This window comes from Bufo gargarizans, chromosome 4 (genome assembly GCF_014858855.1).
Source record: "Bufo gargarizans isolate SCDJY-AF-19 chromosome 4, ASM1485885v1, whole genome shotgun sequence".
NCBI lineage: Eukaryota > Metazoa > Chordata > Amphibia > Anura > Bufonidae > Bufo > Bufo gargarizans.
Genome location: NC_058083.1, coordinates 136,697,009 through 136,721,843, shown reverse-complemented (window position 1 = coordinate 136,721,843; position 24,835 = coordinate 136,697,009). Strand labels below are relative to the sequence as shown.

Below are 24,835 nucleotides of genomic sequence, written 5' to 3'. Positions count from 1 at the left end.
GCCTAAGATCAGACCCCAATGCCTAAGATCACACCTCCATGCCTCAGATCAGACCTCCATGCCTCAGATCAGACCTCCATGCCTCAGATCAGACCTCCATGCCTCAGATCAGACCCCCATGCCTCAGATCAGACCCCCATGCCCCAGATCAGACCCCCATGCCCCAGATCAGACCCCCATGCCTCAGATCAGACCCCCATGCCTCAGATCAGACCCCCATGCCTCAGATCAGACCCCCATGCCTCAGATCAGACACCTATGCCTCAGATCAGACAGCTATGCCTCAGATCAGACCCCTATGCCTCAGATCAGACCCCAATGCCTCAGATCAGACCCCCATGCCTCAGATCAGACACCCATGCCTCAGATCAGACACCCATGCCTCAGATCAGACACCCATGCTGCAAAGCAAATATAATGAAAAAAATCAACTTACCTCTCCTTCTCCGGACAACACTGCCCCTAGGATCCAGTTCTCTTCTCCATCTTGTCACAGAGTGCCCTTACACTGTGCGCAGCCACAACACAGTCAACAGCAGAGGACCAGGAAGTGGTGAGTACAGAGCCTTCACTGCTTCCTGGTCCTCTGGTATTAATGAGCGCTTCCATAATGGAAGCGCACATTAGTATTCGCCCCATCGCCTAATAAGGGGGTGCGTCTTATTGGGCGAAAAATATGGTAATCCATGAATATAACATCCTACACATAATGTTATAACAGTTTGATCATCCCAATCCAACCACATGGAACTCGCTTTCCTCTTGGGGCTGGAGCTAGGCTACAGCCTGAACATATGTCAGCAATGTATAGGAAGTAAGGTAAATTAAAAAAAACACATAAAGCAGGCTAAATTACTACAAGGGGATTATTTAATGTATTTTATTACTGTATTTATTTTTTATAATTAGCAGAGTCTCAACACATGCATTTTAGATTTAGGGTAAAAATTTGCAGTAGACATGTCAAATGTGGACGCACCCTAAATCCACACCGTATCTACAGGAATTTCCGCAGCAGCAAAATCTGCACCAAATGGTCAAGTTATTTATTTTATTCATTTAGATAGCGCTAACATATTGCGCAGCTCTGTACAGAGACTGTCATCACTCACATCCCTGTCCCCACTGGGGCTCACAATCTTAATTGTATTATTTGATTATGGGCCTATTATATTAGGTATTATCATTAAAAGTTTTAAAGGTAACCTACACTCTCGTAATTTGCAGAATTTTCCACTGGGTGCCTATTAATACGACATATTTTTGACTGGTACTTATCCCGGTTGTGTGAATACTCTTGTAAAAGGCTGCCATTTTTTACCATTTGAGGGTGGAGGGAGCCACTAGTGATTTATCGGTGATAATGACTGTAAGTGACACTGGCTGTCAGATTCTGGAGCAGGCCCTAATGGACATAACGCCAGGGGGATAGTCTATACAAGGTTGTGCTCACTTTTCAGATTTGATGGACAGTCACTCTTTAGAAGTGTCACTCTAGGAAAGAAATAGGTGGGTGAGTTTCTATGTTTAAGGAAATCCGCTGCGTGAAAGAGAGCCAAGCCCCGTTCCGGACAGCAGAGACACGGAGCACTAACATGACTGATAATGCTTCGTGCCTCTCTGTGACCTTTTTGCTACACAATCCCAGTGACAACTTTATCTCACTGATTTCGTAGTGAAAAGGTCACAGAGAGGCACGGAGCATTATCAACCATGTTAATGCTCCATGTCTCTGCTGTCCGGAACGGGGCTTGGCTCTCATTCACGCAGCGGATTACCAGCACAGCATCCGCTCGTGTGAAAGAGCCCTAAGGAAACTGTGCGCGTTATCCTCTGACTGGTAAATAGTATATACATTGTAATAGGTCATTTATTACTCTACAGTATGTGCACAAGGTAAACTTTCTACAAGGAGGAAAAAGAAGCTTTGCATGAAACAAGCAGCGTATCCGAAGTCCACAAGGTGTCGTCCATGAAATACCTTATATATTACAAAATGAAAGTTTCAAACTCCAGTTAAGGCCGTATTCACACAACCGTGGTGCTGCTGAGCCCGTGTTGTGGACTGCAAACCGCAAGACCTATTGACTTGAATGGGTCCCTGATCCGCAAGACGCAGCAAAAAATAGGACATGTTCTATCTTTTGCGGCATGTCGGCACGGACCTGGAAGCACACAGAAACACACAGAATCCCTCCGTGGGCTTCCAGGTCTGTGTCTACATGCCGCAAAAAGTTAGAACATGTCCTATCTTTTGCCACATCTTGAAGAACGCGATCCCATTGAAGTCCATGGGTCTGCACTGCGATGAGGAGTGACCCGCGCTTTGAGGGTCCACAACATGGGCATGACGGCACCACGGTCATGTGAATGCTGATTAATATGTAGAAAAACATGTCAATTCACAGAAATAGCAGACGTGAAAGAAAAAAACTTAAGCTATTTCCACTTACCCAATAACAATGCAAGAAATGGCGGTACCCAGAAACGCGTATGTTAATATGGTTCCCAGATTGCGGAAGAAATGTCTCTGCAGCACAAGAGACAGTTATTTGGTTGATTGTTAATAGCAACAAGGTGACAACATCTACAAAGTCTTATTTTATAGCATTTGATATCATGTGAACAGTTTCTTACAATAGTAAATGATGAACATAGAGGTTACACCACAGGTACGTGATAGCGGCCGGTATATACGTCTTATATACATTATTTTATAGACAGTGTATCTTCTGGAAGATATCATTATTTCCTGGTGCAGTTATGCTCTACTGGTGGTGAATGTCCCCATGCCAAATCTGCTGCAAGGGAATAGCAACATCTCACCTTAAAGGGGTTCTCCAGGAATTAATACAATAAAATTATTTTTAAAAAAAACATTCCCAAACACCTATCATTAGTTATAATGGCTCATTTTGTCTGGGGAGCATCATTAGTACACACTAAACCTGTACTAATCACACAGGAGGACAAGTTACTTCACAACACTGAGCTAAAGAGCTGCCTCATCCTCCTCTCTGCTCTGCTTGTCAGGGCTTACTAATCTGAATACAGTTTAATATGATATTTAACTGCATCTCTGTAGGAATGGAGTTCATGAGGAGACATTAAGTACAGAGAGGAGGTGGGGATGTGGCTAATGAGCAGCAGCACTTGTATGCAGTCTCCATTACCACAGCCCCACATTCAGCCTGTCCTGTCCGTCCTCTCTATACTTCAGAACCTGTCACCATGAAAAGGCAATGTAAGCTACAGGCAGCATGTTATAGAGCAGAGGAGGAGCGGAGCAGACTGATGTATAGTTATGTGGGAAAGGATTCCGTATAACTTGTATTTCAGTCATATAAATTCCTGCTCATTCTTTGAAGTAAAGGAGGCGGTCCTATCATTGATTGACAGCCTTCCTCTATGATTGTGTATACAGACATAGCTGTCAATCACTAATAGGACCGCCTCCTAGACTTGAAAGCCCAGAATGAGCAGGTATTTAAATGTATAAAATACAAGTTATACTAAGTATTTTCCTATAAATCTAAATATATATCAATTTGCTCAGCTCCTCCTGCTCTCTAACATGCTGCCTGCAGATCACCATGTTCAACATGACAGGTCCCCTTTAAGCTAAGCTGCCAATTAGTAAGTAGGACGACCCATAGCACTCCTCAGCATGAAAGGAGCTGAGATTTAAAAGGGTTTTCCGAGATTTTACAACTGATGGCTTATCCTCAGGATAGGTCATCAGTATCTGATTGGTGGGGTGGTCTGAAACCTGGGACCCCGGCTGATCAGCTGTTGAGAGCTGTAAGCGCTGTGGGCTTCTCCCTGCTCACCAAGCAAAGCACAGTATTGCAGTTCAGCCCCATTCACTTCTATGTGGCTGAGCTGTGCCTAGGACATGTGATCGCTGACGTGTTGTCACTGGCCTAGGGAAAGCAGCGAGAAGGCTGCGCCGCTACTGCATGTTGTAGAGCAGGAGGCGCTGAGAAGATTGATAAACCCCTTTAATTGAATAAATTACAAGTTTTACTAAATCTTTTCCCACATAGCTATAATAATTCCCATATAATAAATAATCTGCTCAGCTCTTCCAGCTCTATAACACGCTGCCTGCAGATTAGATTGCATTTTTATGATGATGATGATGTATAGTCTTGTGTATACGCAGTCTTACCCTTCGGGCCTCGATGCGCTTAGCTGACTAATTTAACAGGGAGGAAAAAAAGAAGGCATGACACTTTGCCATGGGCCACAAAGCCCTAGAGAATAAGGCACCTATTTCAGAGACCAATCTCCTAGCACTTATCAAATGGAGAGTCAAGAAAAAGGGGAGTAAGGTAGGGGGATCTCAAGGTTCAAAGGGTTCAGACGAGATATAGAGAATGTGAAGAAAACAATTTAATAAACGTTGGGAATAAGTATCTTTAAAATAAAAGAACATTACAAACCGAATTTATAGACTAAGATTTAAGAAAACCTCCAAAATTATATAAACCAAATTGGTTAAACCAAAGTGTTATATAGGAAGATCAAACGCCTGATTGAAAAGTAAGGTTTTCAGTGCACATGCATTTTTATGGTGACAGGTTCCATTTAAATAAGTTATCCCATGAAAATATGAATCATCTTATTCTATAAATAAATATTGGATTGTAGAGGCTGGACCAGTGGGCCCCCAACTGAACCCAGACTCTGTGAGTCCGAGTCTCGAATGAATGGGCAGTGTCGGTCTACAGCTCCAGTCACTCCATGGGACTGACAATGACAGAGCTCCGTCACACCCATAAAAGTGACCAGAGCTAGGGACTGACATGTACTAACGATCCATTCACAGAGGGGACTCAGAGACCCTCCAATCTTGGGATCACTGGGGCTCCCCTATATATCAGCTTTTGTAAGAAAAGGCATTTTAAGGGAATCTTACATGATCTGATATTAGGAATCAAGATTGTGGCCACGGCCAAGTGGATGCAATTTGTAACAATGTCTACAATAGAATCCCTTCCACAACAGAAGCACATAACGTGACCCGTGGTAGAGATAATCTGCCACTCAATAGAGTGAGGAGCCATCAACGTGCACTCCCCTCTGTCCATGCACTACAATGTTGTCGTTACCTTCTTCAGGCTGTATCCAGCATGGAAAATTATTGGAGGCAGCAGCACATTAAAGAAAACCTCAGGGTCAAAGGTCATCTGGAAAAAATAATAATAATATGGTATTACAGGTCAAAAGACGTCATGTAAAATTAGACATGTTTTAATAGAGATCAGACACAAGATGCTATAAGAAATGATTTCACTTTTGTGTGGTTCAGGAGGGTCATGATTAAAGGCGTCTGCCCCCCCGATGTGATTTCTTCTAGTGACTTTCTGCAGCTGGGTGACAGTGCCGATAAACAGGAAGTGCTATTTCAGCGACCTTGCTTGCTCTTTCTAACATGTGGTGCACACATCTCATCACCATTTCCTAAAACACCAGTGGATTTGCACAGCCAGCAACTTCTGCAGGTTTCCGAAGATAAGGCTTCCCAGCGCCTCAGCTCAGGACGCAATATGAATTCTGTTAGCAGACCACACGTGGATACAGACATTCATACTGAGGACTGTTCAGGATGCTGTGGTAGTGCAGAAACTTTATAGAAAACAGAAAAAATAATAGACAGGAAAAAACACTAAAGAAATGGACAGAAGCGGCTAGTTGCACACTAGCGTCAGAGGGAACAGCCTGCTGGACATCTGCGCACTCCGGCGTTGGCCGAGGTTTCTAAGGCTCTGTCCAGCCCAATTCACTATAATGGTGACCGGCGAAGACCCGGCCGCGTTCCGGCAAATATCCCAAGAAACGGGCAAAAGAAAACTGCTGCATGCACGAAAGCTGTACTTCCAGAATGTCTATGAGCAAGATTCCTTGGTGTTTTTATAAAGTGAAACAAGAAGTTTAAATGTCTTGGCTGACATGAGGTCCAACAGATCCGCTAGAGCCTAGGAGCCGGAAGTGTTGCCATGGGGGATACTAGCACATGCGCTTTTCTCACAGACTGCCTGGAATTACCTACAAAACTAAAGAGGATTTCATATAGATTATAACAGTGATGGCAAACCTTTTACAGACGGAGTGCCCAAACTGCAACCCAAAACCCACTTATTTATCGCAAAGTGCCAACACGGCAATTTAACTTGAATACTACAGTCCAATATAGTATATCTTCCATGTACCTCATCATTTAGCTATAAAAGCCTGCCGACATTCAGTGCACTGCCTGTGCCATTCATAGGTCGCCCTGCGGTGATGAATGGCAGGTAACATCTAAGGCATATTAGTTCATCATAGACTTTTTCCAGAGTGCGGGTGCCCACAGAGAGGGCTCTGAGTGCCGCCTCTGGCACCCATGCCCTAAGTTCACCACCACTGGATTATAACTTTTCTCTTGTAGTGTAGTGTAGACATCTTGCTTTAAAGTAGTATTCCGGTTGTAATAAGTTATCCCCTCTCCACAAGATAAAGGATAACTATTAGATCAGTAGGGGTCCAAACACTGGGACCCGTACCGGTCCCGAGAGCAGGAACCCCCTCTCAGGTTGAGCGTGTGCACTGCTGATTTATCATCTCTGTGGGACTGATGGAAATAGTTGAGTACCAGCGCTTAGCTATGTATTTCTGGCAGTCCAATAGAGATGATTGCAGCAATCAGTGCACACGCTCAACCTAATAGGCGGCCCCCATTCTTGTGATCAGTCGCGTCCCACTGGTTGGACCCCACTGATCTAATAGTTATTCTCTATTCTGCGGATAACATTTTAAAACTGGAATGACAGCTTAAAGGGAACCTGTCACCTGGATTTTGGGTATAGAGCTGAGGACATGGGTTGCTAGATGGCCGCTAGCACATCCGCAATACCCAGTCCCCATAGCTCTGTGTGCTTTTATTGTGTATAAAAACCGATTTGATACATATGCAAATTAACCTGAGATGAGTCAGAGTTTGAAAATATGACTCTTCTCTGGTCACACAAGTAAGATATGACTCTTTTATGTTAATTTGCATATGTATCAAATCGGTTTTTTTACACAATAAAAGCACACAGAGCTATGGGGACTGGGTATTGCGGATGTGCTAGCGGCCATCTAGCAACCCATGTCCTCAGCTCTATACCCAAAATCCAGGTGACAGGTTCCCTTTAAAGCGTCCTTCCAGTTATGACTGCAGGTACACCTCCCACCAGACATCCAAAATAGGCAGGAAAAAATATAGAAAAGTGTTCTGTCTCATAATCTGGGCAACCATACAAGGCCAAAAACCTCTTCAGCTTTTGCAAAAGGGCTTTGTAACTGAGGTTTCCGGCATTGTAGGTTGAGTCAAGCACCGGGCCACCCACTCTCCTTACTGAATTGCCGTCCAGCTGATGAGCTGTGCAGTAGAGGCGTTCGGTGGCATACGGCTCCATAGACAACTGGACTACCTGCTCTGCTGCATGCATTGCCAAAAGGGATTCAAAAAATAAGTTGAAGATTTTAGCACAAGTTCCGAAGTGAATAAGAGCAGTGCTGCAGCTACCAACTCTGTCCACTACACAATGGATGGCGCTGTGTAGTTCCACCGCTGAGTTCTGGCAAGGCAGATGGGCATCAGACCCCCGCCAATCTGATGTTGTTGACTTATCCTGACCATAGGCCAACATTAACAGAATGCTGGACAACCCCTTTAAAAGGTACACTTATATCACAGTATGGAATATAAAAACATAAAGGTAGGTTTGTGATGGAGCACAGAGCTTTTTTTACATTCTCCTGAAGGGACTTGTTCCTACTTTTTCTTGATAAAATAATCTGAGTTAAATTAAAAAATGATCTTGTGTCTCAATATCACTATTACAAATAATTGTTATGGCGCCTCCCGGTGGTAATCTGATTCCGTCTCAGAATGTGCCGGTAAGAAGAATCTGCTTCTAGTGCACTGATTCTTATTGGCAGGCCTACACAAGGTTACTTTGCTGCCTCTGTACAAAAAGATCCAAGAGATGGGACAGAGTGACACATGTGACAGCAACCCCTGAACACATTAGGTAGATGTTCTGAGAGGGTCTCAAAAGAACACCAGGGTGCACCATCACAAGTGATATAAAGATACAAAAGAATTATGTTTAACCCCTTGGATACAGGAGTATTTTTCGTTTTAGTTTTTCTTCCGTTTTCCAGGAACCGTAACTTTTTTATTTTTCCATTCACATAGCCGTATGAGGGTTTTTTTTGCGGGATAATTTTTTGCGGGATAAGTTCTACTTTTTAATGCCACCATTTAATATGGAATACAATGTAATGGGAAGCAGGGGAAAAATTCCAAATGTGGTGAAATTGGAAATAAAAACTCAATTAAACCACAGTTTTTGAGAAAATAAATAAATACTTTGAAAAAACATTTTTTGGGGTAAGAGAAGCAATGAAAAACTAGTGAATCGGCCATTGCAAAACTTTTTTCCGTTACGCCATTCACTGTATGGGATAAATATTTTTATACTTTAAAAGCATGGGTATTTTCAGACATGGTGATGCCCATGATGTTTATATTTTTTTATTTTTTATTGTTTATGTATTTATGTTATTATTCTAGGCGAAGGGGGTAATTTAACTATTTATATTCTTTAATATTTTTTTAAACTTTTTTTTAACTTATTTTATATTCCCTCTTGGTGACTGCAAAATACAGTACACAGATTGATGAAAACTTATACTGTATTCCCATTTAATGACAGTATAAGTTGATTTTGCAGATATCCTATGTTGGCCTGCCACCTGCTGCAGTTCTAACACACTGGGTCTCTTCAAAGAGACTCAGCATATTAGAATGAATGACTGGCATCCCTGATCGCTGCACGTGCACTTCCGGGTATTTCACTATTTAGATGTCCAGGTCACACTTGACCACAGCATCTAAAAGGCTTAAATGACTGCGATCGGCATCATTGCCGGTCGCGAACATTACCCGTGGGCCTCTGCTGCTTGAAACAGCAGAGACCTGCCAGCTATGGCGCCCACTCACGCATGCATGCATGTTTAATAACACTCCAGCACTACTGAGCTGGGAGCCTAAGGGTTAAATTGTAACCAGTTGAAAACTGTTTATGTTTTGTGTGATCTAACAGTGACTTACTGTTCAGCCCCTTTCAAGGGGTTGTCTCATCTGAGAAATTGGTGGCATACCCGCACCTATTTCTAGAATAGGGCTCCCAAAGTGAACGAGCGCACACCACGCTAGCACAGAAGGCTCGGCTGGAGGTGAACGGAGAGATGGCCGTGCATGCTCGGTACACTCTCCATTCACTTCTATGCACGCTCGCTTGGCTATTTTCGGAACTCCCATAGAAGTGAATGGAGAGCACACCATGGGATATCCTTGGAATATGCTACCAATGTCTAGGATGACAAGACCACCTCTAACTTTGCATTGCCTGGTTCCTGGGTTCTACTTTATCTTGTCCAAATGTGTAGTACTGACATATTCATACATGAAATACAAAGTGCCTCATCATGTCATATTCTAGGTTATTCTGTCTATTCATTGTATACTCACAAACAGGACATTGTCTTCCAACCGCGTAGTTGGCACTGAGGACACCAGGGAATAAAAGTCCTTTGTGCACCTTATAGCGTGTATTTATTTTCGACCTAAATATTACATGCTGTTACTCTATACTTCATCCCTGGACCCTTTCTGCATAGAAGGTGACAGCCTTGGAAAGTGTTGCCAGTTCTCTGAGCCACTGCCTTGGCATAGCTGTAGAGCCAAAGGAACTTCATGTACCCATCTCCATCTTTAGAGTTTAGTCCAAAAACACTTAAACAAAAGTGCCGGGTACGTCAATAAGCTGAAAACGCTATGACTTGCTAATAAGGGCCTAGGCTGTTCCAGGTAAATCATGTACTTTTGGAAACTGATTGCTAACATGTATAGAAATATACTAGATGAAAGCTCTTCTAAATGCAACCGTTTACATTATCTGACTTGTATCAAACAGCTCTAGATGTTAATTTTCTATTTTTGATGAAAATAGAATAAAAGATCCCTCTAGTCTTAAAGGGGTTATCCAAGACTATAAAATGATCCCCCATATGCCGGGCCCCTCACAATGAATAGACTTACCTGGCTCCCAACTGCCTGCTCCGCTCCTGGTCCACACACCGCCACTGTTGCTTCTTCCCGTGCGCAGATGAAAACATGCGGTGTCGGGGGGAGCAGCCAATGGCAGGATGGGGGACGAGCCTCCCTAGCATCGCAGGTGACCAGGAGTGGTGCAGGGAGCGGGGAGCCAGGTAAGTATATTCATTGTGAGGAGCCTGGCATATGGAGGATCATTTTTTGTCTTGGCTATCCCCTTTAAACAGGTACTGCAGCTTTTTTGCTATTGATGTCCTATCCTCCAGACAGGTCATCAATATTAGATTGGTGGAGGTCAGCTGTGTTTAGAAACCGCTAGAACAGTGGGCAGAGACAGTAGCAGAAGGCTCGTCCACTGTGCACGACCATGCTGGCATACTGCAGGTCAGCTCCCATTCACTCTGTGCATACTTCCTCCTCTTGCTTCCTCTGCCAGCCCCTCTATCTTCTTCTACATTAAGAGAGTCAGGTTCCTGCATAGAAGGAGAGGAAGCAGCTGGCAGAGGAAGCAACAAGAAGGCACAGAATGGCTTGGGCCCACCCTCAGTTCACTTACCTGGTCTTTGGCATATGGATTAAAAGTACCTTTTCTCCAAAAAGAAGCAATACGTTACTAAGTGAAAGGCATCACTACAAGCCACCTTGCCTGGTTTAACAGTGAATTTCCTGCTGATAGATTCCTCTTAAAGTTCATTTTTAATCATTACACAATGTACTAAAGGAGTTGTCTGACACCGACAAACCAATTCCATATTGCCTTTTCGGGGAGAGGGGTTTCTCAGCTCCCATCCCTTCTCTACTCTAGGGGCCAAAGATGTGGATTTGGCCCTCCACACACTTTTCACTGTAGGAGAAAGTATGGCCGAGCTTTCCCATACTCCGTGCAAAACATCTCTAAACATCTGCACTTAATTACCTTCTGCAGCATGGCATTCCCTTGGTCATTTTTCATGTTGTGCTTGCTGATTTCTCCACGGTATTCATACTGATATACGCGGTCAGTGACATTAATAAGCAGCGTTGTAGGGTTACTCTTCAAGCTCTCACAGTCGTAAACAGCCCCATCTTCCAGGTCATAGGATTTTGTGGCATAACGTATAATTAGTCCCATTACCAGACCTGCAGATGAAGAATAGTATATGGTGGTTTATAGTCATCTATTGGCACATAAAAGCTGCTGCAATACACAAGACATTTCTTCTAACGCAAACGTATGGAGAATATAAAATAAGAACAAATAAAACTGGAGAGTCCGGAACCTCAGTCTACTATTATACCTTGTGTGTGGGGTAAACACATTACTCCTCAAGGCCAGTTTTCATTATGCTCCCTCAACTGCTGTGTTCCTCAACTCTAGTCCTCAGGGCCCTCCTACTGGTCGTGTTTTCAGGATTTCCTTTGTATTGAGCAGGTCGTATAATTAGTGTCAGCGCATCAGGACTTACCACAGGTAGGTGGGTCCTGAGGAATGGAGTTGAGGAACATTGCTCTACTGGATGCTAAGGGCTACTAGAAGGTTTACATTTGTTATGTTCAGGGGGCAATGTCTAAGTACACCACTCGTTCTTCACTATACCTCTGTTGGTGAGGATAGACTTTCCTGAGGGGTGTACCAGGTGCTACCTCCGAGGGGGCTTAGGACACGTGGGAATCGGGACCTGTGTGTGGACCCACTGGACTGACCTCCAGGTGGTACAGGGCACCCAGAGGGTGCTGGGAGGCTAGAGCCTGATCAGGCGGACGAGTAGTCAGGGTACGAAGACCAAGCTCAAAGCAGGCAGCAATGAGGCAAAGTCTGTGAACGTATTCCTAGGTCAGGGGGTGGCAGCAAATAGGCAAAGTCTGTTTAAACAAGAAGCAGGGTCTGGTACACAGTAAAGCAGAATCACACTAAATCCCTTCACACAATAGGGCTAGAAAAGCTAGACCAAGTTGCTCAAGGGTCTTCCCATAGAAGGAAGCGCTTTTAAATAAATCCTGCAGACCAGCCATAGGCTGGGGAAGATAGAGGGCGTGTGCGTGCTGCCTCACATAAGGAGGAGAGACACGCCCGCCAACACCCTATGCACACAAGGAACTCTAAGCTGAAGCGCAAGCTCCGCTTAGAGCCAGGAGGGGAATGCCGGCAGCAGGAGCGAAGAGCACAGCTAAGAATCCCGCTGCCCGCGTCTATTAGAATGGCGCGGAGTAGCGAGGAGGAGTAAGGAAGCTCAGCACCCGTACCTGAGTATGGGGCCAGAATCGCAGGCACGGGGCACCCGGTTAACAACATTTAAAGGGATCTTCACATACACAACATTTACCGCTCCATTCACAAACTGGACATGGAGACTTCCATTCCCGTGATCAGTGGAGATCCCAGCAAGTGGTCCACCAGTGACCATACTATTTTCTGAATACCATAAAAGTGAACAGAGAAAGCTGCGCATGCAAGGTCATCTCTCCCTTTGTTGGGGCCATAAAAAGAGGCAGGTGTTAAGATAGGTGTGGGTCCCATCTCCTGTAGACATGCCATAAATATCCACATGGGAATAACCCTTTAACGGAAAATTAAAAAGTGTAAAATGAAAATTGGACGTACTATACAAAAATGATGACATTTCATTAATGGGATCTTCTGACATGTTACTGGAGAGAAGACTACATTGGTGGAAGCATATGGTAACAAAGTGAAATACATAGGTAGGTGTATGTCTACCGTGACTACAATGCAACGGTACATGCAAAAGGCATACTTTTACTAATTTAACTTTCATTTCGGCCAAATTTACTAGACTTAGGGTTCGACCAATCGCGATTGCTATGCAGTCAAGTTGCGGCAAGTACAGCACACCCGTACAAGCTACAGCAGGCTCTAATTAAACCAGTTAAGACCGAACTGTTTAATCAGTCCGTATTGTTAATGTCAGCTCGGCATCTGCAATATCACGTGGCCATTAACAATACAGACCAAATAAACAAGGCACTCCTAATTAGTTTAGTTATAGCTCGGAGCGGCTCATACTGCGTCATGTGGTCGTACCCTTAGAAATGTGAGGTTCTCTGCACACAGTCTGATTACATTGTGTGATCCCACCTGCCGTAACAAGGTAATTTTATTCGGATGGGTCCTTACACTGACCAGAGTACCTGTACAACAGGATACTTACCAGTCTTTCTTAAGCATAGGTCTACAAACTTTACTCACAATAGTTAGTAACCAGTCTTGGACAATTGGGAGGAGTGCATGACCAACATGGAGGTGCTGCTGTCACAGCTGGTAATCTAAGACTGCCACCTATTTCCAGAATAAAAGAGCTCTATAGAGATGTGACTTTTTAAAAGCCTCTTCAGAGCAACAGAAATTAAAATAGAGAATATTTTACTATACCACTCCAATAATAATATGAATAATACTGTTATAGCAATGATAATACCAATAATATACAAAATATCCTGCGGAGCAATGTAAAATGCACTATGCCTTCATAGGATTAAAGGAAATGTGTCACCAAAAATTGTATCTGCCGGTTAAGACCAGATAGTGGCACATCTCCTTTTTTTCTAATCTGTTTTTATTTTCTGATAACAGACTTTTTCATTCTATTTTCTGAACATGATTATGGGGGCGGCCATTTTGCCTGAGATGTTCTTAACAGCATTTAGAAAGCATTAAGAAAATTGCTTTACGGCAGCCCCATGGGCCATAGACACAATGGTCAGGAGGTGGATCCTGTCTTATCTATACACAAAGGTGATATCATTACAGGCAGGATTAAAATAACAGATAAGCAGGTAACTGCAGTAAAGTGATCTGTTAAGAGCAAGAACTGCTATTAGGCTTAGGCTGAGTTCACATCAGCGTTCAGCCTTTCCGTTCTCCTTCTCCGTTAATGGAGCAGGAGAATGGAAAGGACCGATTCGGCACATAACTGAGCCGAACGAAGCCTACAGGCCCCATAGACTATAAACAGGGTCCATTAGGTTTCCGCTCAGAGGAAGATGTTTGAAGCAGAGACAAAGGTCGTGCACGCAGGACGGAGCAGGAGAACGTAAAGTCTGAACACTGATGTGAACTCAGCCTTAGTGGTCAGTGTGAAAACTGCAGCATTTAATGGTTTTTGTATGATTATGGATATTGACATGGAAAATTAAAAATAACATCAACAAAAATTCTTTAAAAATATATTAAACATAAAAACGTGATTTGAACAATAGGTCATTTTCTGGTGACACATTCCCTGTAAATGGACCCATTTCAGGTGGCCCTGTTGGAGAGGAATCTCACTGTTTCCAGTACTAGTAATGACTTGAAGCTTCTCAGTCATGTACATATTCTACCACAGTACCCTGACAGGCTTGTGATTGCCCTGTATGGTGTCGTTACACTGATTACAATGGCTTTGCCTACATAAAGTACTGCCAGGGTTTGAGAAGTTGCTTTATCTGCCTTATCTCAAGTGTATTACACTGCATAACAATAAATGTGCTAATAATGTGCTCCTTGTTCTGTAATCTGCCGGCGGACAGGGACATTTCTGCTTCGTGCTGTGTTTCATTTCAAATCAGTCACAAATGAGATATGACACTGTGAACTGATAATTGTGGAGAAAAGAGCAGTCCTGCTGCCACAACCACTTAGCTCGGCTAAAAATGCCTCCTGCTGCTCCCTGGTACAGTTCTCGCAGTCGTCTGGCGCAGGTCCATACCCTTCAAGATCACAATTTAAAGAGGAGATGTTGGCTGCATCAGAGACTTTCAGCTCAGAGGGGTAGCAGGGCTTAATGTTTCTCTACTTATGTGTGTGCAGAAAAAAGGTATGGGAAGAAGAACATCCGAGAAATGGCTTCATAGAAATAAGCGGTCAGGTGGAAATGCTTCGGCTCCCCGCACAGTGGAAGCAATGCTGACGTGTGACATGACAGGGAGCAGACATACAGAGTAAGAAACAAGTAGCAGAGTAAAGTACTGATGGCAATAAGTCACACAAGTGGCATCATCCATCATGTAGCCCACAAGACATTTTATCTTTGCCTCTCTTCAACCATCACATCCCATTTCTCATCTACATAAAACTAAAAGAACATTATTCAGCGGAGACAATGCTTCTGTAATTATAATAATACATGTACAGTAAATAGCATTCACATAACCTGAATCTCCAGGGCCCCAACGCAGAATCCATAACAGGGCGCCAACCTACCATGTACCATTTATTACTGGTGTCTTCTTGGCCCTTTCATTCAATCAGCTGATTGGTGAGGATGTTGAGGGCTGGACCCCAACATCTGAAATTGATGGTCTAAGGTTAGACCATCAATTTTATGGAAAACCTCTTCAACTTTTTTTGCTGCTGTATGACCCTATGTAAAAAGATCAATCAACAGCAGCTTGCTGATTCTTTGGTAGCAGTATTTGATGCTAAATGACAAAGAAAAACACAAAGAAAAGATATGCTATAGTTGAAGATTGCTGATCATACAGCCAAAGTTAATCAGGTTGAGAGCATGCAATCGTATGCAAAGACCTGTCATTCTTGTAGCAGTGCATGGTAGATGCATAAATAATAAATGAACTACTCCCGTGCTGGAGGAATTCAGCAATTCATTTTAATGAATTTGTTTAATTTGGCATAAATATTCAGACCCTTTACTCAGGACTTAGTTGAAGCACCTTTGGCAGCAATTACAGCCTTCAGTCTTATTGGTTATGATGCCACAAGGTTTCCACAAGTGGATTTGGTAATTTTCTACCTTTCTTCTCTGCAGATGCTCTCAAGGTCTGTTTGATTGGATGAGGACCGTTGGTGGACAGTTATTTTAAGGTCTCTCCAGAGATGTTCGAATGGGTTTAAGTCAGGCTCTGGCTGAGCCATTCAAAGACATTCACAGAGTTGTCCCTTGGCAACTCCTGAGTTGTCTTGGCTGTGTGCTTAGGTTTAGTGTATTGTTGGAAGGTAAACCTTTGGTACTTTGGATCAGAATATCTCTGCACATTGCTCCATTCAGCTTTCCCTCAACTCTGACCAGTCTCCCTGTCCCAGCCACTGAAAAAACTCCACAGCATGATGACTGCCACCACCATGCTTCACTGTAGGGATAGTATTGAGCAGCCTGGTTCCTCCAGACACAAAACTTAGAATTGAGGGCAAAAAGGTCTTGGTTTCATCAGACCAGAGATCTTCTTTCTCAAAGTCAAAGTCCATTAGTGTGCTTTTTTTGCAAACTTGTATGTGCCTTTTAGTGAGGGGAGGCTTCTTTCTGGCCTCTCTGCGATAAAGCTCAAATTGGTGGAGTGCTGTGCTGATGGTTGAGCGTCTAGAAGTTTCTCCCATCTGCACATGGGATCTTTGGGTTGCAGCTAGAGTAAAAATTGGAATAGAGAGTTTGGAGGGCACTCATACATCTGATATTAATATGGAAATATAGGCTTTCGGTTCCGGCGCGCGCAGATGAGGACGGGAGAGTAAGTTGCTCCAGCACCAGCCGCCCATAAGGGAGCCCGCACGACACGGGGTCATTAAGCCCCTCCAAAGCCACTGCTAATAATACGGGACACTGCATGGAGAAAAACTATGTCCTCTTGTAGCAGTTTCTCTTCTTTTAAATATTCTCTCCTCTTTTAACTTGTTGATTCCCTTTATGTATTTAAACAAGAGAAACTTTTAAATACATAAAGGGAATCAACAAGGTAAAAGAGGAGAGAATATTTAAAAGAAGAAAAACTGCTACAAGAGGACGTAGTTTTAAATTAGAGGGGCAAAGGTTTAAAAGTAATATCAGGAAGTATTACTTAACTGAGAGAGTAGTGGATGCATGGAATAGCCTTCCTGCAGAAGTGGTAGCTGCAAATACAGTGAAGGCGTTTAAGCATGCATGGGATAGGCATAAGGCCATCCTTCATATAAGATAGTGCCAGGGGCTATTCATAGTATTCAGTATATTGGGAAGACTAGATGGGCCAAATGGTTCTTATCTGCCGACACATTCTATAAATACCTGCAGAAGGCTCCCTTCCTCCAACCCCGGCTCTCCCGCAGCGCACTGAAAGTTACCAGCGGGGTAAGATGGCGGCCGCATCAGAAAGAGCTAGCAGGCTTACGAGGTCAACCTCACAGCCACCTCAGCGCTCGGTGACAGCGCTTGCAGAGACTTCTGGTGAGGAGGGAGGAGCGATGCCTCAGGACCAGGACTTACTATTTCATGTAAAAATATGGCAATAGAAGTAGCTAAGCTACTGGCACCTGACATTAAAGCTACTTTAGAAGCCACAGTCTCCACGGCCCTGCAGCAGCTTCAGTCTGAGGTACAGTCATTCCACTCAGATCGCAGAGCTTGAGCAGAGAGTAGCCAGGATGGAGGAGGACCTGGAGAAGGCCCACACCTATGCCCAGGAGGTGAAACGCTCTAATCAATCCCTGAAGGAGAAGGTAGAAGACTTGGAGAATCCCTCCAGAAGGAGCAACCTTAGAATCGTTGGGCTACCAGAAACAGTTCCGTCATCTCAACTAGCCAAGATATGTGCAACAGAAGTACCTTATGCTCTAGGGCTTCAAGGCCAGTTTATAGTAGAGAGAGCCCACAGACTGGGACCACCAAGACAGGCGGAACAAGCCTTGGTCTCCAGTAGGCCGTGAACGATCATTGTGAAGTGCCTAAACTATGCAGCGAAGGAGGAAACCTTGAGCAGCTATAGAAAAATCACACTGCCGCTAAAAGTAAGAGGAAACAAGCTATTACTGTTCAATGACTACTCTGTGGAGGTGACGAAACGCAGGAGAGCCTTCTCAAACATCTGCTCCAGTCTGGTCCAACAGAAGACTAGATTCACTTTGATTTACCCAGCGACGCTAATAGTTTTCCGGCCAGACGGCAACACAGAGACCTTTCTCACCCCTAGAGAAGCACATGAAGCACTGGATCTGGAGCGGGGAAGTCCTTCATCGCAAACCGACTCAACGAAGACGGATCTCTTCTCGGGGAATGATCGGAGAGATAGAACACCAAGAAGCCGCGGTTCCCCCAAGAGGTCAGCAAAAATTAAGGGGTTAGATGCCTCACAACTCCCGAGCCAAGGACCAGATTGGGACTGACAAGAACTCTGATCCTTGCGGTAACGTGCGAGATACAAGGGAAACTTGTTAGCATTACCTTAATTGCTGATACCGTTACAATAGCTTTTAACAATGTTAAGTATAACTAGTGTTCTTACACGGGTTTAGATGCTCCCGACACCCGCTTTCCAATTGTATATGTTTAACGTTGGGTTGGGAACTCATTGTGGCCATACTGACATAAGGGCGGACAAGGTCAAAGAGGGGTTAATTTAATATATTATAGAGTTAATTAGGAGGACAACGACTTCCCCAATTTCTGTGCGAAAAAAGAGAAGTCCAGAGAATATATGCAATCGTTGTATTTAAATGTTGGGGTTCCTGTGTTTGGGGGGAGGGAACGAGACGGGAGGGAATGGGAAAGAGATATTTTCTTGCACTGCATTAAAGGGGTCGAAATCATAGAGAGGTATAGGGAACTGATCCTTGGTCCTTGAGTGGGGTCTTCTGTAGAAACCAATAAGGAAAATTCTTCATGAGAAAAGCCACATGAAATGTCAAGGGATTGCGCTCCAAATTTAAGTGCATAAATGTTCTGAGACAGCTACGTAGACTCAAGATAGATGTGGCTCTTCTCCAGGAGACACACCTGGAGGTACAAGACTTCTGGAGGTTGCGAAAGATGTGGGTGGGACAAGTGTTGGGCTCTCCTTCACGGGATAGGAAGGCGGGGGTTCTCATCCTCTTGCATAAAAATGTACAAAATATGGAGACATAAGGGCATACATAAACTGAAAGATATCTTGGACAACAAGAAACAGTCTTTGATCACTTGGGAAGAATTTCAAGCTAAATATAGCGTGACTTCCTCTAATTTTCTTCTGTTTCACCAGCTACGCTCTTATTGCAGATCACAATCGGAAAAGTTAGGAGAAACGGACAGACTAACATGGTTTGAGGCTCTCTTGGGTGCTGATAAATCTATGTTACCTCTGTCAGACATATACTGTAGACTTCATAACACACAAACTATTAATTTAGTGGCTAACACTTTCTCTCCCTGGGTGGAGGAACTTGGTGTCTTAAACCTAACTAAGGAGATGAGGGATGGTTACGAATTTGTAAGAAAAGCCCTGCATAATGAACAATGGCGAGAGATCCAGTTCAGGATTATGCACAGAGCGACTTATGCATTTAACCTATCCTACAAGGATGCCCCAGCCCACTATCTAAGACAGTGCCCCAAATGTTCCCTCTCAAGAGCAGGACTCTTACATAGCCTGTGGGAACCTAAAGTCAATGGTCGCAAGCAGTGAATTACATTTTGACAGTCTGGGGAGTGAAGGTGCTACTTAAACCAGAACAATGCATCTTTCACTATATACCCAGGGTACAAACAGATGCAGAGGGTCCAGAGGTAGCTCAAAAGGGCATACATATACTACTCATGTCAGTAAAAAAAATCCATTCTAAAACATTGGTTACAAACTACGTGGGATGAAGTGGTAGGGACCATGAAACAAGTGCTCAATATGGAGAGGATAGAAATGGAAAGATACAAAGAAAGAGAAATTAGCAAGTTCATCAAAAAATTTAGAAAATTCATTGAATCTAAATTGTCAGAGGGAGAAATTAGGGAACTGATGTCCCCCTTCACCAGACCACTTGGTACCTAGAAGCACAACTAGGAGGGAAATTGGGCAAATTGGAAATCTAGGAATGGAGAGATGGCCCAATACTGAAATTTGAGAAAAATCACATGTGGAACCTGAAATTCAGAGCAGAGACGCAAGACTTCATCCATAAGATCTCATTTGTTGGGGGGAGGGAGGGATGTTTTTTCTCTTTTTGAGTTATGTTACGTTTTGAAAAGGTGAATAAGGGCATGCTAATATTTCCCATCTTGTGTTTACTATGAACATGTATGGATATTTAATGTTCTGTATTTTTCATGCCTTGTTCTCAAATAAAAAGAATTATAAGAAAAAAATATGGAAAAATACTACATATCTAAAAAGGTATTTTATTAAAAAGAAGCATCTATATAAACACAAATACAATAAAAGTCAAATTAACCACTTCAGCCCCGCTAGCTGAAACCCCCTTCATGACCAGAGCACTTTTTACACTTCGGCACTACACTCCTTTCACCGTTTATCGCTCGGTCATGCAACTTACCACCCAAATGAATTTTACCTCCTTTTCTTCTCACTAATAGAGCTTTCATTTGGTGGTATTTTATTGCTGCTGACATTTTAACTTTTTTTGTTATTAATCGAAATGTAACGATTTTTTTGCAAAAAAATGACATTTTTCACTTTCAGCTGTAAAATTTTGCAAAAAAAACGACATCCATATATAAATTTTTCGCCAAATTTATTGTTCTACATGTCTTTGATAAAAAAAAAATGTTTGGGCAAAAAAAAAAAATGGTTTGGGTAAAAGTTATAGCGTTTACACACTATGGTACAAAAATGTGAATTTCCGCTTTTTGAAACAGCTCTGATTTTCTGAGCACCTGTCATGATTCCTGAGGTTCTACAATGCCCAAACAGTAGAAAAACCCCACAAATGACCCCATTTCGGAAAGTAGACACCCTAAGGTCTTCGCTGATGGGCATAGTGAGTTCATAGAACTTTTTATTTTTTGTCACAAGTTAGCGGAAAATGATGATGATTTTTTTCTTTTATTTTTTTCTTACAAAGTCTCATATTCCACTAACTTGCGACAAAAAATTAAAAATTCTAGGAACTCACCATGCCCCTCACAGAATACCTTGGGGTGTCTTCTTTCCAAAATGGGGTCACTTGTGGCGTAGTTATACTGCCCTGGCAATTTAGGGGCCCAAATGTGTGAGAAGAACTTTGCAATCAAAATGTGTAAAAAATGACCGGTGAAATCCGAAAGGGGCACTTTGGAATATGTGCCCCTTTGCCCACCTTGACATCAAAAAAGTGTCACACATCTGGTATCGCCGTACTCAGGAGAAGTTGGGGAATGTGTTTTGGGGTGTAATTTTACATATACCCATGCTGGGTGAGAGAAATATCTTGGCAAAAGACAACTTTTCCCATTTTTTTATATAAAGTTGGCATTTGACCAAGATATTTTTTTCACCCAGCATGGGTATATGTAAAATGACACCCCAAAACACATTCCCCAACTTCTCCTGAGTACGGCGATACCAGATGTGTCACACTTTTTTGCTGCCAAGGTGGGCAAAGGGGCACATATTCCAAAGTGCACCTTTCGGATTTTGCAGGCCATTTTTTACACATTTTGATTGCAAGGTACTTCTCACACATTTGGGCCCCTAAATTGCCAGGGCAGTATAACTACGCCACAAGTGACCCCATTTTGGAAAGAAGACACCCCAAGGTATTCCGTGAGGGGCACTGCGAGTTCCTAGAATTCTTTTTTTTTTTGTCACAAGTTAGCGGAAAATGATGATTTTTTTTTCTCTTTTTTCCTTACAAAGTCTCATATTCCACTAACTTGCGACAAAAAATAAAAAATTCTAGGAACTCGCCATGCCCCTCACGGAATACCTTGGGGTGTCTTCTTTCCAAAATGGGGTCACTTGTGGCGTAGTTATACTGCCCTGGCAATTTAGGGGCCCAAATGTGTGAGAAGTACTTTGCAATCAAAATGTGTAAAAAATGGCCTGCGAAATCTGAAAGGTGCACTTTGGAATATGTGCCCCTTTGCCCACCTTGGCTGCAAAAAAGTGTCACACATCTGGTATCGCCGTACTCAGGAGAAGTTGGGGAATGTGTTTTGGGGTGTCATTTTACATATACCCATGCTGGGTGAGAGAAATATCCTGGCAAAATACAACTTTTCCAATTTTTTTATACAAAGTTGGCATTTGATCAAGATGTTTATCTCACTCAGCATGGGTATATGTAAAATGACACCCCAAAACACATTCCCCAACTTCTCCTGAGTACGGCGATACCAGATGTGTGACACTTTTTTGCAGCCTAGATGCGCAAAGGTGCCCAAATTCCTTTTAGGAGGGCATTTTTAGACATTTGGATCCCAGACTTCTTCTCATGCTTTAGGGCCCCTAAAAAGCCAGGGCAGTATAAATACCCCACATGTGACCCACTTTGGAAAGAAGACACCCCAAGGTATCCAATGAGGGGCCTGGCAAGTTCATCGAATTTTTTTTTTTTCGCATAAGTTAGCGGAAATTGATTTTTTTTTTGTTTTTTCTCACAAAGTCTCACTTTCCGCTAACTTAGGACAAAAATTTAAATCTTTTATGGACTCAATATGCCCCTCAGCAAATACCTTGGGGTGTCTTCTTTCCAAAATGGGGTCAGTTGTGGGGTGTTTGTACTGCCCTGGCATTTGAGGGTCTCCGCAATCATTACATGTATGGCCAGCATTAGGAGTTTCTGCTATTCTCCTTATATTGAGCATACAGGTAATGAGATTTTTTTTTCCGTTCAGCCTCTGGGCTGAAAGAAATAAATGAACGGCACAGATTTCTTCATTCGCATCGATCAATGTGGATGATAAAATCTCTGCCCAAAAAAAAAAAATCGAGGGGAAAGGCGTCTGCCAGGACATAGGAGCTCCGCCCTACATCCATACCTACTTAGCTCGTATGCCCTGGCAAACCAGATTTCTCCATTCACATCAATCGATGTGGATGAATAAGGCTAGGTCTACACGACGACATTTGTTGCGCGACAAAAAGTCGCGCGACAGATAGGGCGCAACAGTTGTCGCGCGACATTTTGTTGCACCAATGTCGCGCGACAATTTTTATAATGGCAGTCTATGGTGTCGCACTGCAACATGCGACATGTTGCGACTGCGACGCGACAGTCGCAGAAAAATCCATCTTGAATGGATTTTCTGCGACTGTCGCGTCGCAGTCGCAGCATGTCGCATGTTGCAGTGCGACACCATAGACTGCCATTATAAAAATTGTCGCGCGACATTGGTGCAACAAAATGTCGCGCGACAACTGTCGTCGTGTAGACCTAGCCTAAATCATTGCCGGGATTTTTTTTTTTATTTTTTATATATATACAAAGTGTTTGCCAAAGCATAGGAACGCCGCCTCCTCCTCAGCTCGTATGCTTCGGCAAACGTATCTGTTACTGCAGAGTAGAAATCTCGTCTTGCAGCGCCGCATACACCGACTTGCGTGTAATCTGACAGCAGCGCAATGCTTCTGTCAGAATGCACATCGGTGCTGCAGCTAGTCAATCGGTTGGTCCACCTGGAAGGTAAAAAAAGAAAAAAAAAAAAAAGAAAAAACCAGGCCGCAACGCAATAATTTTATTAACTTTGCAACAGAACATATAAACTTTAACTTTTTGAACTAAACATTAACCTTTTTGCTTACTGGTGTTTTTTTGTTTTTTTACCTTTATAGAACAAACCTCTCCTTCCGCATGGGTCAATGTGCAAAGCGCAAATCGCCCAAAGATGTGGCGAAGTGCGTTATGCACTTTGTCCCAGGTGAAAGGAGACGTTTGCAGCAGCAGTGAGTGAATGGGCCCTGTGTGCCTGTCCTGGTGAGATGATCCCTATGCTAGGTGTACCTGTGTGTGGTACTTCCGGAAACACTCCCCTAAGCATAGGGCAGGGTGGTCAGGACAGTCAGGACAGAAATAGCGGGTGTCACGCCTTATTCCACTCCTGCTACAGACACAACATTTTTTTCAGGGTGGCGGTCGGTTTGAGGTACCAGCAACGACACTGGGGAAATGTCGCTCGTGTAGACGGCTAACTACACTGGTGGATGGGGCCACGGAACCTCCTGGATACAGGAGGTTCGCGATGATCTCTTCCTGAAATTTGAGGAAGGATCCAGTTCTCCCAGCCTTACTGTAGAGAACAAAACTATTATACAGAGCCAATTGAATCAAATATACAGACACCTTCTTATACCAGCGTCTGGTTCTGCGGGAAACTAAATACGGAGACAACATCTGGTCATTGAAGTCCACCCCTCCCATGTGAAGGTTATAGTCGTGGACTGAGAGGGGCTTTTCAATGACACGGGTTGCTCGCTCAATTTGTATTGTCGTGTCTGCGTGAATGGAGGAGAGCATGTAAACGTCACGCTTGTCTCTCCATTTCACCGCGAGCAGTTCTTCGTTACACAGTGCGGCCCTCTGCCCCCTTGCAAGACGGGTGCTAACGAGCCGCTGGGGGAAGCCCACAGGCGCGGTACCACAGGCGCCAATCCGTTCTAGAAACAAATGCCTAAAGAGGGCCACACTTGTGTAGAAATTGTCCACATAAAGATGGTACCCCTTGCCGAATAAGGGTGACACCAAGTCCCAAACTGTCTTCCCACTGCTCCCCAGGTAGTCAGGGCAACCGACCGGCTCCAGGGTCTGATCTTTTCCCTCATAGATCCGAAATTTGTGGGTATAGCCTGTGGCCCTTTCACAGAGCTTATACAATTTGACCCCATACCGGGCGCGCTTGCTTGGGATGTATTGTTTGAAGCCAAGGCGCCCGGTAAAATGTATCAGGGACTCGTCTACGCAGATGTTTTGCTCTGGGGTATACAAATCTGCAAATTTCAGGTTGAAATGGTCTATGAGGGGCCGAATTTTGTGGAGCCGGTCAAAAGCAGGGTGGCCTCTGGGACGGGAGGCGGTGTTGTCACTAAAGT

At 43.6% G+C, this 24,835-nt stretch overlaps 1 protein-coding gene across 1 annotated transcript in view; it reads right to left on the bottom strand.

Annotated features, from left to right (window-relative positions):
- SLC9A9 (solute carrier family 9 member A9) overlaps positions 1–24,835 on the bottom strand; it is an 804,798-nt gene that overhangs the window by 756,184 nt on the left and 23,779 nt on the right. Inside the window, exons 2-4 of the mRNA XM_044291747.1 lie at positions 11,070–11,272; positions 5,115–5,192; positions 2,454–2,530 (exon numbers count right to left, since the gene is read on the bottom strand). Coding sequence (XP_044147682.1) covers positions 2,454–2,530; positions 5,115–5,192; positions 11,070–11,272 — 358 coding nt within the window. The remainder of the gene's footprint in view (positions 1–2,453; positions 2,531–5,114; positions 5,193–11,069; positions 11,273–24,835) is intronic.